The 18,017-nt window shown below is 33.8% G+C and overlaps 1 protein-coding gene across 2 annotated transcripts in view; it reads right to left on the reverse strand.

Annotated features, from left to right (window-relative positions):
• Positions 1-18,017, reverse strand: part of LOC127805199 (protein DOWNY MILDEW RESISTANCE 6-like) — a 70,345-nt gene that overhangs the window by 1,415 nt on the left and 50,913 nt on the right. Inside the window, exons 1-2 of one of the 2 annotated variants that reach the window (XM_052342235.1) lie at positions 4,241-4,614; positions 3,903-4,150 (exon numbers count right to left, since the gene is read on the reverse strand). In XM_052342235.1, the coding sequence (XP_052198195.1) occupies positions 3,903-4,150; positions 4,241-4,438 (446 nt within the window). In that variant the 5' untranslated portion in view covers positions 4,439-4,614. Of the gene's footprint in view, positions 1-3,902; positions 4,151-4,240; positions 4,615-18,017 lie in introns of those variants that run through there. The other variant, XM_052342236.1, reaches the window with a different exon arrangement.

The raw sequence follows: 18,017 nt of genomic DNA on the forward strand, positions 1-18,017 counted from the left end.
AAGTCTCACATCTGCGATTTATCTCCTCTATCTAAATTGAGAGCACGAGCGACAGAAGCTACGCAAGGGCAATTATCCTAAGAATCACCCAAAAAATGTGTATGTCCTTCACTAGACTTCATTAACATCATAGCGGATTGTTACGTTGATTTGCTCGATGCGAAACAAAATCAAGGGGGAGGGGTGATTACCCTAACATCATAAGTCATTGAATTGTTATTATTTTGATAAATAAAATTGATTCCATCAAGAGGAATTGCAATGTGTGTTATTCTTTTATACAGATTTGCGATCAATTATGAATCGATGATGAGAATAATTCAATTCATGAGTAATATAAAGATTACTCAATTCCCATACCATATTTATCTCTTTTTTTTTTTGCTAAGACCCATACCATATATTTATTTATCCTTAGTTGTTTTATTCTTCTTCTTCATCTTTTTTTTTTTTTTTTTTTTAAATCCCAATCACAAGTTGCACTAAGGGGAGAGACGATTTTCATGTTAAAATATGGGTCTTTCACCCAAACATTCAATTCATTTTACATGGGCCCGCCCATCAGCGTCGGCCCAAGATGTAGAAAAACATTTTATAACATACTTTCCTAGGCTCAGTTAATAACGTGACAACATTGCTGATCATAGTGGATTCATTTTAGAAGCATTATCACAAGCAGATTGGACGACGAAAGTTTAACAGTCAAAGAGGGGCCATCCATCATATGATGGGTGGCTTCTCATACCAACCTTCTTTTAAAAATTTCTAATCACATACCTATCGTGGTCTTCAATTATTCAAAATAAATTTGTATTAGCTTATGATTCTTCTTTGCTTAACCCTAAGTTTATTTTATTTTAACAAAATTAAAGAGATTAAACTAGAGTAATTTTATAGCAAGTGACTAACTATAAGAATTTAGTGTCTTCGAGTTGTAATTGTTATCAGCGTGTCCGTCATGCAGACCACTACGCGTCACCCTTGGTCTAGAATAGTTGTCCGGGCACCTCTCAATAACGCGCAAACGTCCGTTGCTTTGACAACCCACCCGACCCAATCGGGATGCAATGCAACAAGCCGTGGGCCCAGGAGTTCATGACATCGCATAATTCAGCACCACTTACGTCAACACGGGATTCATCCATGTGATCCCACCATCAAACCGCCCGAGTCCCATAAACTGTACAGCTGGATGTCGGGAACAATACGCTAATATTATCAATACTATTATTATTTTTTTAACACATTATCACGAAAACTCTCGCCGTTCGATCTCACGATTTCAACAGAAAAAATAAATTAAGAAATTCAGTAAATAGATTTCGACCTCTAGTATAATCGCAAACGCGAGTGCGACAAGTATTTTTCATTTTTTCGGATCACTCCTTGCTTGCTGAACTATTTCTTAACCAGAGTTTGAACATGGAACTTGGAGACCCAAATAACAACACCCCAACACATTCTTTCTTTGTCAGTTGATCTACGTGTTGGGACAATAATATTATTTTTTATTAACTTAATAAATATGACAATTCTTTAATAATTAAAAATATAATATTTTATTTTAATGTATAAAATATTAAAATTTAATATTTAATTATTAAAAAAATTATTATTTTAAATTTTTAGTATGATTGAGACTAAAGAATCGTTATTTATGCCACATAAAATGTCACATCAACAAAACATATTATATTAGTCTTAATATATAAATATGATATTTAATTTTTCAATAATTAAATTTTTTTATATTTGATCCTTATATCAAAAAATCAAATTTGATAAAAAAAAATCTAAATTTCATAAAAAAAAATAAAAAATCATAAAAATACATATAAATATTAAAAGACCTAACTATCGTAAAAAATCTAAAATTTCATTAAAAACTTTAAAATATTCAAAAAATACATAAATTGCATAAAAAAATCTAAAAATTTCATTAAAAAACCTAAAAATATTCAAAAATACCTAAATTTCATAAACAACTCTGAAAAGTTTATAAAAAAGACTTAAAAATATTTTTAAAAGACCTAAATCTCATAAAAAACCAAACAATATTCCAAATAAAATATCAAATTTCTTTAAAAGACCTAATGGAAACTCTGATAACAAGAATTTAAATAAAAAAATAACAAAAATTTCATTGAATTCATAAATCTTGTTCTCAAACTGTCAAATGAGGTTTTAAACAAAAAAAAAAAAGATAAAATAAACCCCATCAATTTTTTAAATTTTTTTTATCTTTTTTATAAAATTTCAGTTTTTTTTTTGTTATTTTTAGGTCTTTTGGTCTTTTTTTTTAAGATTATTATGAGAGACCAAGTGTCTAATTTTTTATTTATTGAGGAAGTAAATATCATATTTATATATTAAGCTTAATTTAAAAGGTTTACTCATAAAAACGGATGCGTTTATGCACGCGTTAATATTCCATCATGGTAAGTAATTAAAAAAATAAATTTTAATAATTGAAATATTAAATTTTAATATTTTATACATTAAAGACTAAACATTATATTTTTTAATTATTATGAGGTCATCATATGTCATAAGACTTATTTATTTGATATTTAATACACTGCTTAATCCAACATTATAATTTAAAAATTCAGTAACCAAAAATTAATTAAAAATGACGAACTAATTTAATGTAATTTATAAATAACAGAAATAAATGGTCGGGAAGATTTTTAAAAAATGAGGGACATTTTTGTATTTATGCTAAACTCTGGGGGTCTGAAGTGCGATTATCCAACAAGTAGTAGTGGTGGCGATGGCAATCGGCATCACCCAAATTGATGACGTCTGCCAGGAAACGTCAGGGCTGAGGTAACAAAAAAAACTAATAATATTTTTGGGTGGGACCACATCGGTGGTAGAGAAAGGAGCTTTTTTTCTCGCTCAGAGCACATGACCGATTCAAATCGAGACAGGGGTAGCCTGACATAATTAAATGAAAAGAGGCCGCTGGAGAATTCTATTTTATTTTAATTCAACGCCCCGACAAAATTGGCAGAATAGTAAAGTGGCCTCAGCCGTTGTGATCCCACCGCCTTTTCTTCCCCGGCGACAAGGTTTGACTCCACCGACCTGGATGGAGACTTTTAAACTCGCATTGGCTTTCGTCCTCAATTGGGATTTTGATATTTTAAGGATTGGTAAAGTTGGGTCGATCTTTTAACACGCTAATTTTATTTTGATTTGATTTGATAGGGTCTTGTCTGAGACTTGCCAAGAGCCACTCAAAGCAAAGCAGCGGCAGCCCCAAATTAGTTGTGGATATTTGCGGAACAAGGCTCGATTGGATCTTCAAACGGAAGTTTGGCAAGATACCGGAACAGAGATATTGGAAAAGGGATGGATCGGTAGAGTGAATGCAATGGTGCATGGAAAAGAGGAAAAATACCTAAACCAATTTTGGTATGAATTGAATTTGCTCAATAGGCTCACCTTATTTGTTAGTAATTTATAAGCTTGTCAAAAAAATTTTAAAAATTATTATAAAAATAATTAATTATGTGTCAGATACGTAATCTGAATAACTTGTATATATAATAAAAGACGACTGACTACACAAAATATTACTGACACGTAATCACATCAACCTCTATGTATTATAAGAATGACTGACTGCATGCAAAAATCAAGTACGTATGAATCTATATCACCCTGTCAGCATTTATATTAAAAAATATATGATTAAAATATTATTTCACGTGTGACAATTTACGTGTCATTAATATTTTAAATAAATTTACAAAGAAGACTAGTTCATACGGGTCCTCTTTTACTTGCATTGACGTAACACTAAGAATAAATAAATTATATTATGTGTTATAGTTAGTAAAATAGCAAGTAATTGTGATAATTTGCGGAGAGGTGAGAAGGATTGAGGTACTTACTTGAAGGAAGGGGGATTGGAAGGCCATTCGGGCACATACTTGTCGAGAGGATAGCAATGGAGTCTGAGATAATCTCTCCAATTGTGAACCGTTTCCTTCTTCACATTGAAGCTGGTGGAGAGCCTCATGGTCTTGGAAGGATCGTCAGAGTAGAGCTTCATCTTCTCCTCCACCGGCAAACTGAAGAACTCGTTCGCCACGTCTAGAATCTGCTCCGTCGCCTCCGCCGGGATGCCGTGATTTATCACCTGAGAGTTCAGTTCCAGAGTCGGATTCCGAGTACTAAAAATAGCTAGAAAGAGTGAAATCAAGGAGATAAATTAAATTGATTGAAAAACCTGGAAAAAACCAAATAGACTACAGGCGTATCCTATTTGCTGGACTATGGCCTCCCTGTCGCCAGATCCTAGGTCAATGATTGGAACATCTACGCAGTCTTCGACTGCGGAGAGATTCGGTCGCTCCGACTCCGGCCGGACGTAACTCTCCGGCAAGGTCGAGTACCGGATTCCGGTGGAGATCACCTTCGTATCCATGTATTCCGGCGGAGGGAGGAGAGATAGGGAAAGGAGTGCGAGTTGCGAACTGTGAAGTGCTCAGCAGCCTCCTTAAGCAATTTCTGAGAAGGTGATGCCTATCCCTCTTCAAAATCCCAATTGTATAAAAGAGATTGAGAGAGCTGCTGAAGGAAGGGTTGTTTTGTAATTGAAAAAACCATAGGAGACTTTTCGTAATTATAATAATTTTTAAAGAAACAATTCTGAAATATTTTTTAAAACTTTTGATATAAAAAATATTTTAAAAATATCAAAACGACACTTCCAAAATATTTTTACACATCATATATCGTGATCCTTGTCTTACTCTCGCGCTTCGATAACTTAACACACTAAATACATTATATAGGACACGCTATCTTCTGTTTTGGCAAGCCAGCATTTATAAACTTAAATCATTTGGTTTGGGAACACTTGCACGCATCTTCGCTTATTTATTTTTCTGGTCTTGTTTAAAATGTGTTTAAGGAATAATATGGCGTGAACAAGACGGGCTGAGTGTCGCACTGTGATCAAGTCAATTGATATCATATATTAAAAGCCTACAAGAATCAATAAATAAAATATTTACACCTCGGCCTATATAGGAAATTAATTGTTTTTGTGTTGATAAATGTGAAATTAAGTTTAATAGCGTTATAATTTTATAATTTTTGTTTATTTTAAAGATAAATGAGAACCCTGATGTCCACATTCCAGATTTTTAACTCAAATATGATGTAATATTTGAGGTTATTAAGTTCTAATATTGAAAGAAATAGGTTATTTCAAGAGATTATAGAAATCTTAAGACAAATGTTCAGTTTTTGAGTCAGTGACAAAATCGTAAATACTGAAATTTGGGTAAAAGTGTAATTTATCTAAAAATCTTAAGATATTAGCGTAATTTATCCATTTTTTAAAGACAAAAAGTGCAATTAAAAATGACCCGGGGACCAGATTCCAAGGGTCTAAGTGAAAATTATTTGAAAAATTCAGGTCAAAATGTAGTTCTTGAAACCTGTAACTTGATTATTGGAATAATGAACTGAGCCAACTAAATCATTTGAGAGTAATGATTGCGGATTCCAAACTTATTCCAATATAGTTAAGTAATGATTGTGGATCTCAAATGACATTTAATCCATTATTGGATCATTTTGAAATCTAAGACTTAGCCTTCAAAAGTCTCTAAACCTTATCGTCAAGAACACATGGCAATCAACCATTGGCCACTTGGAAGATAAGATAAGATTACATGATGACTCATAATGATCTCCTGAGGTGGCATCGCATGATTGGCCAAGAAAAGCTTACTTACCCTCCAAGGTTACTAAAGTCTCCAAACCTTATCCTTAAGGACATGTGGCAAGCATTCATTTGTCACTTGAAGATAGGATTTGAAGTCTTATGATGAGAAATGTGGAAAATGCAATTAACCATGTGGGATGTAGTTGTTAATTAAAAGTGTAATGATGGGAAATGTAGAAGAATAAATTAAACCATGTGTGATGTAATGATGAGAATATTGGAAAATCTAATTAAACATGTGGAGGTTCAAAATATCGGGGACACGTGGCAAACTTTGGTTGGATGCACATGGATGGAATGATGACGCGACACGTGACGCGATTTGGTTCGCCGAAGTTTTCTATAAATAAGGGCTTTGGGGTTATTCATTTTGGGCACCAAGAAATGAGGAAAATGAAGGGGGTTTGAGAGAGAAAACGCTGCCAAAGAAAGGCGAAAAATCTGCCAAAGAATGAGGGAGAAAAGGCCTTGTTAGGAAAGATCCGATCACCACCGTAAAGCATTCCAAACAACATTGAAACTGTAAGGTAAGTCTGATTTCTTTTTATAATCCTGTAGAGGGTTGAATAAGGGTGTCGTAGGTTCAAACGGGGGTCGAATCGGAGTTAAAACGAGGAAGTTATGGTTGAAATACCAAAAGGTGGCGAAGCTATGCATTTTTTAAGGGAAGCGCGTCAGCCACCTTTAGGAGGCGCATGAGGGCACGTGCAACCTTCTCTTGGCCTGAAATTTTGCATCCTTGACCCCATTTTAATTACTTATAACCCTATGTAATCACACTTGGTGTTTGGTTTATTGAAATGCATGATTTCTGTAGAGAACCCATTCCTGCCCGTTGTAAATAGTGCTTCCTAGGGTAAACCTTCAAGATGAGTGGTTTCTGCATACTTCTTGCTTCCTCTTGATTATTCCTTGGTTTCATTTGTGTCGGGTTGGTGGCTTACATCTCATGTTTCCTTGCTTTCAAGCATTTTTTTCCTATTTTGATTGTATCACGGAGTTTGTTGTTGTGGTTCGTCGATGGTGTTAAACATGATTACTCTCGCGTGTGACTTGTGGTTTGAACATCATATTTTCCTTGGTTTGTGCATTGTGCCTACTTGATATTCCTTAATTTGTACATATTCCTTCTGCTTTGTCTTCAACATGTTGTTTGGTGACAGTGGCTATTGGTGGATCGAGAATTTGTATATGATGATTGGTCACTTGTTGGTGAATCGTCACGATGATCGGAGAGGGGCAATCCCGTGCCTACAGGTAGGGCCATGCCTACAGGTGGGGCTGAGGCGTTTCACACGAGGATCTATCAGAATAATGGTGACTCGGGGGGACTTCTTGATATATTGCATTTTTGCTATTGCATGCACTGTTTCCTTTCTTTCTTATCACTTACTTAGATGTTATTATCTAATTTTGAGTGTTTTATACCCTTGGAACATTCAACGTTCTAGGTATATCAGAAGTGTCAAGTGTTCCAGGTTTCAGTTCGAGTAAGGGCAAAGAGGTGGTGCTGGGCTAGCTTTGGCTTTATTTCATTATGTACCCTTGTAAACCAGAATGATGTATTATAATAGCAGTTAGGGTATTCAAGGTTATAAGGGGTGTGTGTATGTGAGTGTCCTATAGCTGTACCTTTAGTGATGTGTTGAGTCATTTTTGGAGTATTGGAAGTTATGAGCGTTCCTTGTACTTGTAAATGAAATCTAGTGGAAACCCCTTTATTAGATTTGGTTAAGTTTGCAGGTTCAATCCAATGCTTTCGTTGGTAAGGATTTTCATAACGCCCATAGGTGATGTTTTCTTATATTTCACGTTATTGTGTATTTGGAAAAGCGGGGCGTTACACTAATTATCCTTGATTCGATTATCCTCGATAACCACAGTTATCCTATCTTTCATTATAAGGATTTTGACTAACGACCTTAAATCAACAGTCTCTAAATCTCTCGGATCCATAATCATGGTTACCGAATCAACCTTACACCTGAATCATATCATCGGATCCCAACTTCAATAATTAGATTACTCCGCTGGTACTAGCTTCTATCAGATTTCCACTATTCACTATGAATAGTAACCATATACTGGAATAATGTATGTACGTGAATAATATACCAGGTAAGTTCTTAGGAAAGAGAGGTAAGATACAAACGGACACACTTAAATACCAAGTCTTTTCTTAGCCAAAACTTTTCGAGACATGCACTTCCACTAAACCACACTTAAATCCAGTAATCTTTAAAACTTCAACCGATAATTTCGAACTCTCTAAATAGGGATTTCGTCTTACGAACCATTAGTTTTTTTTCCCCTTAAGTCACCACTTGGGATTTCTACTAATTGGCTCTAACAATATCAGATTCTCTTAAATCTCCAAGTTGTTTTTCCTCAAATCTCAAAGTAGGATTAAGTTTTGATACCATTGGCCACTTTTTCGGGAATATATATATTTTTTAATATAAATCATTTCCCGACAATTCGATTTTACATTCCCAGCATACTAAATAAGAATCAATAAGTTAAGACAGGTAATTATCATAATTACGGAAGCTTAAAATCGAAACCTGATATGGCACATAACTAAATTCACTTAATTATAACATAAGAATCTGTACAATTATATCATCAAATATTTAAATACATGAAGACTTATATGTACGATTTGACAATTACTCATAAATACATTAAATCGTAATGATTATACATGATCATCAATATAGTACAATCTTCTAACCATGACTAAGAACATGTCTTGAATCCTCATGAAGAAGCATATACCCGAACAAATCGCCGAACCCATCGGCCACGTCATCAATCATTCTCTTGCCATACCTGCAAATCCTAACTACAATGTTTGAATGTTCTAGGGGCATAACCCATTAGAAGATAGAACTTCTAGTAAGGGTCCAAAACATATATATGGATGCATGATGCAACAACATGAACAACATTTGCCCTAGTGCAACTTCCTTAGCCCACAAGCCCGGCATGGAATCCTAGACAGAATCTTAGCACCTCCGGCAAGATAATCCTAACATTATTCCATCAATTACTCTTAGAGAATTACGGCTACATTCTTAGGGTGATATCCCAATCCCATGCACAAATATTAATATGTCAACAATATCGTGCCATTCAACATCACGATTTTCCATGCAATATGATAAAATGATCATAGCATTCATAAATATTATGCATATATATACAATCATATCATAAATATAACTTCTTGGGATAAAACCATTCACAAAACCATACTTAGAATAGGACAACTCACATTTTGAGATAAACTTGATTTTTCTTAAAAAGCGCGCATCGCATCAATATGCGTGCATGACCTCGATTTTCGTGCCAACTCTAAAAAGTTGCACCAATCACTTTTCCTAGAGCACATAAATCATAAAAAAAACATATTTAATCACTAAATATCTCAATATTTCAATTTCTTTCATTTTCTTCCATTTTCCTTCTAAAATCCCAATAAATACCCTTGAGACTATTTTCTCAAATTTCTTTCCACAATAATTCATAATATCCAATGAACTTCAAAGGAAAATTTCTGAACTTATCCGGATGTTACGTTTTCACACAAAATGAGGCTAGTCAGTGCAAAAATCGAGACATCAGGAAGGTCAAATCCAAATATTTTTGCACAAACCCCCATAAAACATTTTTCTTGATTTTTGGGACATTTTTGCACAATTTTCTCAGCACCCACGCGCCCTCACACGCTGGTGCGTGGTCTGCGCGTGATGACCAGCACGTGTAGGCCACACGCCCGTCATCTTCCCCGACCACGGCACACCAAAGATTAGAGATTCTGATGCCATCTTTTAGCTCTTTTTGAGTCAATCCAGATTGCCAAGTTTTAGCCCAGATGGACCGCCTCATTCTCCGACGAAGTTTTAAACCCTACCAAACCTCAACCAAAATGGCTCAAATTCTCCAGAATGAATCTACTCCTCATGGGCAACAAAAGCCCCTTATTTGGTCTCCCAATTCGTTCAAAAAAGCCCTCGATTTAAAGTTCATTTCTTGAAAATTTTGGCCTTCATGGACGCTTATTTGTAGGTGAATTTGAACCTTCAAACGCCCTTGCTCGGCCAACCCAAGACCTTAAGGGCTTCTACCTCCCCTGGATCGACCTCGAGCGAGCCTTATCCGACCACAAAAGTGATTTGCAGGTGAATAACCAACCGACCAAACTTTCGGCCGTTTTTCCTTGCTTTTCTGGCCAACCCAGTGGCCGTTGTCAAATCTTCCTTTACAAAAATTCATCCCTGACCATTGCTTGTGCAAACCCTGTGGCCAAAATCGGCCGTGGCCGACCGGCAAGATGCTGGTCGATTTCACATTGCTAATATTTTTAGCTTTTTGCACTTTAGCCTCTCAACTTTTGGCCTTTACCTTTTTGGCCATTTTTACTTAGCCCCTGAACTTTCTAATATTGCATTGAAGACCCTCAAGTCCTAAAACATCAATTTGACCCCCAAATATTCCAAGAAATTATCGTTTTAACCTCCCCTGGTAATTTTAAAAAATTGTACTTAGGCCTGAATCTTCATTTTGGCCCTAAATTCTTTCGTTTATTCCTGAAACCATTGAAGAATTATTCCTTATGAAAAACCGAAGCCCCATCAAGCTTATGTTGACTTCCCGGAAGTCACGTTCAACGATTTGATTTTGCAGTCTAAATGGCAGCTGCATTTTAGCTGTACCGAAAATTATTCCAAATTTCATTTCTTTCAATGCCATAAATCATGCCTCAAAATATTCATCACGACCATATCATTTTCCTTTGGAATCTCAGTTCCAAGGCACTCATTGTAGTCGATTTGGTCATTCATACAGTAATAAATTACCCTTTACCCTTAATTTATTTGAAAATTCTTTTTTTGCCCCAAGATAAATTACTCTTGAGTCTTTTAAAATTTTTCGAGTATTACAGCCATATCTTAAGGGACCAATAGTATATATATATATATGTTGAAAACGACAATGTTATATTGTTCGTGTCGGCCAAAATGAGAGGAGGTGTGGCTCCCATCCCCCTCGCCCACAACAAACACCCTTCCTTGCATGTCTGTGTCAGACAAACTCAACGCAAACAAAAGAACAATTCTGATATTAGAAAGAGAATAATAGTGAACTGGATAAATTTTTAAAAATTATATTATATTATATATTTTTTAGATTTTTTATTTATTTTTAATTATTAAAGAATTATAAAATTTATATTTATATTTAATTATAATTAATTTTTATATTAAAATTATATTTACAAAATATGCCTACGCCATATTTAAACAAGTGATAAAAAATTGACTCATATAGATTCATAATCTAAAATTTTCAACAATCCAAAAGCTATCAATGACTAATTATGTCTTCTTTTATATTAGGGAGAAGTCCATAACTACATTGAATTTTTATGGTAGGGGAAATTCTATTTACAACTCACAAATTTGCTTTTCACAACCCACACCCTATCAAATTATTCACTAATTTTAAAATTCCCATATTACCCCCAAAGTCCACTCTCTCATCTGACCACCCCCGATTGCCAACTGTCGCCTCGCCTCTCTCTTTCTCTCTAGCACCATATACACACACAAACACATACATATACACACAAGCAACGACCATGGTAGTCAACCCATCGCCATCAGGAACACACACACACACACACTCTCTTTCTCTTTCTATGCGACGACTTTGAGGTGGGTTGGCGATGGCGGCCGACCCACCACCATTGCTAAGATGGGTCTACCATGGCAATCGACCCATCACGATCATAGCAACATGTCGGTGCCTGGTGAGATCGTGGTTGCCACTATCATGGTTGATGATGGTCGTGATGCTGCCATCGTCACTGAGGAGAACCTCAGGGTTTGGGGTGGGTTCGCGAAACCCCTGAACCCTGGGGTTCGGGGGGTCCCCGATCCCATCACCGCGGGTGATCGCGGTGGGTAAGCTGCCATGACTGACCCACCTTGATAATGGCGGTGGGTTGCCGACATACCTCACATCCGTCACACAGAGAGAAAGAGAGAGAGAGAGAGAGAAAGTGTGGGGGGGGTAGTGGTAGGTCGGCAACCATGGCTGACCATGGTCGCTGCGCGTGTATGTATATATAGCAGCAGTCCCACGGAGAGAAAGGAAGAGAAAGAGTATGTGTGTGAGGGTCGACAACCATGATCGACCATCGTCATCGCGCATGTATATATATATATGGCCATGACTGCGACACATGTATATATATATATATGTGTGTATATGATGCGGGAGAGAAACAGCGAGATGAGGCGATGACCGACAATTGAGGGTGGTCGGAAGAGAGAGTGAGTTGTGGAGGTAAAATAAGAATTTTAAAATTATTAAAAAATTTGACGAATGGGTGGGCTGCGAAGAACAAATTGGGGGGGGGGGGGGGGGTGTAGAATTTTCCTCTCAAAAATTTATAACAAACAACGGCGAGAAAGTGTTTATATGGGTCTTGGCCGGCAACAGTTGAGTCAGAAAGTCCCATCTTGGGTTAGGATCAAATTTGGACGGCCTGCTTTGGAGATGAGTTAGGTTACTGAACCTTTGATATGTATCAGGAAGGAAGACTCATATTCACCACAATTATTTGTCTTCTATTTTTCTTTATAATTACTATTATTTGGAGAGAGAGAGAGAGAGAGAATAAAAGAATAAAAACAAGAAGATAAAACAAAAAATAATTAAGAATAGTCAATGACAAGAGGGAAAGAATCAAACAGATCTTCTTTTCGCTATATATTAATGTTTACTGACAATCAGTCACTTGATGGACAATTAGATCATCAGAGATTATGTCATTTATAATAGAAAGACCGGATTCGCTGCCCAATTTGCTTGCTATAATTTACCTCAATTTTTAAATTTTAAAATTCCTCTAATTAGTCCATAACTATTTCAAAATTAGCCATAACATCTTCCAAACTTTAGTTATCTTTCTCACGTTTGTCTAACCCAGTCTTTGTGGTAATTTTGAGTTGCTTAATGCAGGTTTAAGTCTTATTGACATGTAAAAGGTGTTTTCTAATTGAATTTTTGGGATATCATGTTCACGATAATACGTGATGGGATTTGTTATTGTCTTGTATGTCATATGTGGTTGATGTAATGTTTCATCCATCACACTATGCAATAAGATTTGTGCAAGTAATGTGTGTCTTTTATAACTACTACGAGATTCCATCTATTTCGTGATAGAGCTTTGCTCAACTCATATAGATATATCTATTTATATGGGGTCATGGGAATGGTAGAGCTAAAGTTTGAATATTTCCGGTTACTCCAAAAAAAAAATTTTAGTTATTTGAAAAGATATCACGGCTAATTTTAAAATTTCAAACTGGGTAGATGGATTATAAAAGAGTTAATCATGAAATAATTCAATCATTTTCATGAATTTATAATATTATCCAATCTTTTTAATTTTGCCAATTAGATCTAAATTAGTTCAATTATATGTAATTTTATGAAACATGTAAAATTAATTTAGACCAAACCACACCTGCACACCGCTGCTGAATGTGACTGTGTGATAAGACAAGAGAAAGAAAGAAGAGAGGTTAGCTACAGCCTACAGGGATGGGACGATGCATGGATATTGAATTCACTATTCAGTAGTATGCAGTGCATTGATATTCTCGAATCCAACGCCGCGGGCGGGGGGGGAAGTCACCATGTATGTTGTATGTGGACATGTTCTTTGGTCGTGTACCGGTGAATGCTTATAAAGCTTTGACATGCATGTGAATACTACTACTACTACTACTACATTACATTACAGAACCAGTGAGTGAATGCTTATAAAGCTTTGAGATGCACCTCAATACTACATTACAGAACTCATCTCTTGCCCGATTCGGGGTAGCAAGGGGGGTGGTGTGTGGGCTCCACACCCTTATCTCAAATTACCTGCACCGGTAACAATAATTGCCTGAAATGAATAACATAATAATTTTGTACTACATTTATGGCCAAAGTTATATGTTAGTCAAATAATTACATATGTTAGTCTATGTATTAAATTTAGATAATTATTTTTTATTATTATTTTAATTATATTTCTAAATTATATAATTTTGAATCAATTGCATATCTCAATCAATTTATTGAGAATAATGAATTAATCATAATTTAAAAATATAATTAAAATAACAAAAAATTTAAGATACAATTACCTAACAAATACGTAGTTTAGGGATAAATTAAAATAACAAAAAATTTGAGTGTTTAAATAAAAAAAAATGCAAATACAAGAGTTAAATAATGTATTTTGCCATTATATTTTTATCTCTGTATTATTTTTTTTTTTTTTGCATAGTCACTCAAATTTTTCATTATTTTAATTATATCTCTAATTTTAAATTTAAATCAATTTAATTTCTGTATTTTGAACTTGTTTCTTATAATAATTTGAATTTTTTATTATTTCGATTACACCTCTGCACTTATTTTTTCGAGTCAATTTATATCTTATATTTTAACATGAATAAAGTATGGTGTGTACTTTGTCATGTCACTTTTACATTTTTCTTATAAGTGAAAATACATGAATTAAGTTGACTCGAAACCGTAAGTTTAAAAGTATAATTTAAATAATAAAAAGTTTGTATTATCACTTAAAAAATAATTAAAATATAAAAATTAAATTAATTAAAAAATAATATTTAATAATATAATTAAAATAAAAAAATCAATTAACCACACAAAAAATATGTAAAAGTACAAAAGCAAAAAGACAGGACAAGGACAAAAATAGGGCATCTCCACTCGCTGCTATGTGGCTTCAGTGGAATGGGCGGTAGATATATGTAGGATCTGTGACTACATTCGGCTCCCATGTGTTCCAATCAAACCAAATACCTCATGGGCGCAAGACTTCATTTTCAATTAATTTTGACCGGTCAAACGGGTTAATTAAAAATATTTTTTTAAATATATAATTACAAGTTAATATATTATCATAAAATAAGGTTGATCTCACACATTCTTATAATATTATCTGATGCAGCCCCCTCCCCACCATCACCCAATTTTACCCCACATACACCCAATGACTTTTGGGGTGAGGAAGTATTGCTATCTCGAACAATGCTCATTATTTTATTTTTTATTATAATTATATCTTAAAAATTGTGTATATTCCAATTATACTCTCTATTCTTTTTTATATTTTACTCTCTATTTTATTTATTTATTTTAATAAATTTTAATTTTATTTATTTTACCTTATTTATAATTTTTACATATACATAAAATTAATAATTAAATATATAAAATAATTAAATAGACACATATACAAAATTAATAATTAAATATACAAATCAATAACTAAATACACAATATCAATCATTTAGTACCAAAATAAATTAAAAATTTCCTAAAATAACGTTGAAACCCACTTTCTTCTTGAAATTTTTCTCACTGAAGAATATGCCATCGTCGTCGTTCTGTTCGTCTCTGCCATTGTTGTTGCTCATTGCGATTGTAACTGTTGCGAGATCTAGCATATGCAAGTCATTCGCCACGTCTATATCTCGTCTTCTCCAACTATCTTTACTAAATTTGTTATCGTTACCTCTTTAAGGTTTCTTTTCTAGTTGATTATGCTTTCATTTATAACAATTCTTTTTCTACCCCCATTTGTGGCCGTTAAGGGGTGTGGGAGAAATGGCGAGGAGATTTTGATCGCCAACTGCTACAAGAATTTTTGAAGTTGCCAAATTTTAGATGAGAAAATCGCTGGGAGTTACAAATCTTGATGTAGCTCCTCAATTTTTAACTTGAGGAGCCGAATTTAGCACAGTTGGAGATGGCCCGAGCCGAATTTAGCACAGTTGGAGATGATGGCCCTTCTCCTCTGATTGCATCTCCTGTCGGCACCGAACAGTTTCTTCAATCACGTCTCCTCTCATATTTTCAATCACAATTACGTAAATAGCAAAACTCAATTGCTCAAGTGGGTTGCCGCCCGGCCTCCGTCGGCAAACCGACCTACTTAACCTTAATTTAATAAAAAATATATATCTTAATTTAAACGAGCTTATGATCACAACCACCTTTTAACTTTGTTTGTTAAGAAGGGCCAATGGAAACTGTGCCTTACCGACATCAAGCAACTGTTCAGTTGTGGAGATTATTTTTTATTAACTAATTTAATTTACAATTTATAATTATATATTATGAATTAAAACATATTTTTTTATTTTATAAAAAAAATATTATGATTTTGAAAAGCCGATCCGACCATTCAAGCACATGGAAAAGGGCCATGGTAACCAATTAAAGTTACGCACAAAGTGCAAAATATCAAGTTGGGTATGAAATCATTTCAAGATACAAGATATTCCAAACGTAACAAAATCTCACCAAATCACTCTCTATCAATCAACCAACCGCTGGCTATAAATTAAGCTACACGTGAGCTGACTCAAGATTCGACTCAATAATTGATTTAATAAGTTAGCTCATAATATAAATGATTCAAGTTTGAACTCAAATATTTGACTCATTTAATAAATGAGTCGAGCTTGAACTATCATCAACTCGACTCATTTGTCTCATGAGTCAGCTCGATATACTTATATATATTAATTTTATAAATTTATTAAATAAAAAAATATTTATTACTTAATACTCAATAATATAAATATATATATACATCAATATATTAGATTCGGAGGAAGGGGGACTCCAAAAAGTGAATTGATTGATTTGAAAGAGTTGGCCTGATAGGTTTGGCATGGAGACTCTATCGCCAAGGGGTGGGGATGGGGGTGGGGTGGGGAGCATTTAGTGTTTTTCTAATTTTTTTCTTGCACGTCTTCTTTTTTGCATTATCTTTTTCTTCTTCTAGGTTCCAACACATCTTCTTTTTTTTCTCTTCCACCAACTTTCGACTGGTCCTTCTCCAACAACAACACATCTTCTTTTTCTTCTCCTCCAACTTTCAATGAGACGACCAACGACTTCTCCGACAATTGGCTAGCATTCGACTTCTAGTTCCTGTAACTAGATTTGTTTTCTATGTTGCTATTCTTTTTTTTTTTTGGTTTATTTTTTGAGTTTGTTTTTGTGTATAATTTGTTATACTTTTGTTGTTGTACATTTGCATGTTATATTTTTTTTCAAGTATATATAATACAATTGCAGAATATGTTATATGTTAGTCGCTTGTAGATTTATTTGCATTACATTTTTTGATACCTTCCTAGCTCTCTAGTTTCCTTGACATATACATTTTTTTAGTTAAGTTTCGAGCTAAGCCGAGCCAGCTTGTAGTCTCAAGTCAACCTAGAGCTAAAAAATCAGTTTATATTGAGCTCGAATTAGGCCTATCTCGACTTATTGCCAACGTTGCCCAATTTATACAATTTTGACGAACAAGAAAATAAAAATTGAGTTTAAGACCCATTTCAACTACTTACAATTAATAGTGCAAATATTGTACAAAATAAGTTGACTCAAGTATAAGTAATATTCTTTATAAGTAAACACATTTTATAGTATTTGTACTTTTAATTATACTAATTTACCTATTAAGTAGTCTTGCTATCACAAGACAAAAAAGATAAATAAAAAATAAATAAAAAGAAAAAAAGTTCTGACTCGAGTCACTTATAGCTTAGCAAATTTAAAAGAGAAATAAGGATATTTTAAATATTTAATAAAAACATAATAATGCAACTCGTTCATAAGAGAGTATGGGTGTAATTTTTAAAATCTTATGGGGTATTGACTAATTTGTATTTATTTTTATTTTTTTTTTTGGGGGGCGGGGGGGAATATTGTATTTTGTCAAAAATAAATTTACCCTAAACGCGTATAAATTGATAGATGAGTCTTAATTTAAGTACAGCTGCCGCCGGCCTCCTAGTTGCAAATGAATCAAATCAACAATGAATGTGTATATTTTAGTCTCAATATTTATATGTTTTTTTATATAGATATTTAAATTTTTTATTATTTATTTATAATTATAAATTATAAATTATATAAATTTAAATTAATTACACATCTAGATTAATTTTTTTTGAAGACAATAAATTAAGAATGGTTTAAAAATATAATTAAAATAATAAAAAATTAAAAATATAATTAATTCTAAATTACATAATTATATAATTGAATCAATCAAAAATTTAAATATTTAAAAAATATATATACAAGTATGGAAATTAAAATATATATTTTATTATCGTGCAACGCGGGGTAGGCCGTAGTACTACCA

Source organism: Diospyros lotus, chromosome 1 (assembly GCF_014633365.1).
Source record: "Diospyros lotus cultivar Yz01 chromosome 1, ASM1463336v1, whole genome shotgun sequence".
Classification (NCBI taxonomy): domain Eukaryota; kingdom Viridiplantae; phylum Streptophyta; class Magnoliopsida; order Ericales; family Ebenaceae; genus Diospyros; species Diospyros lotus.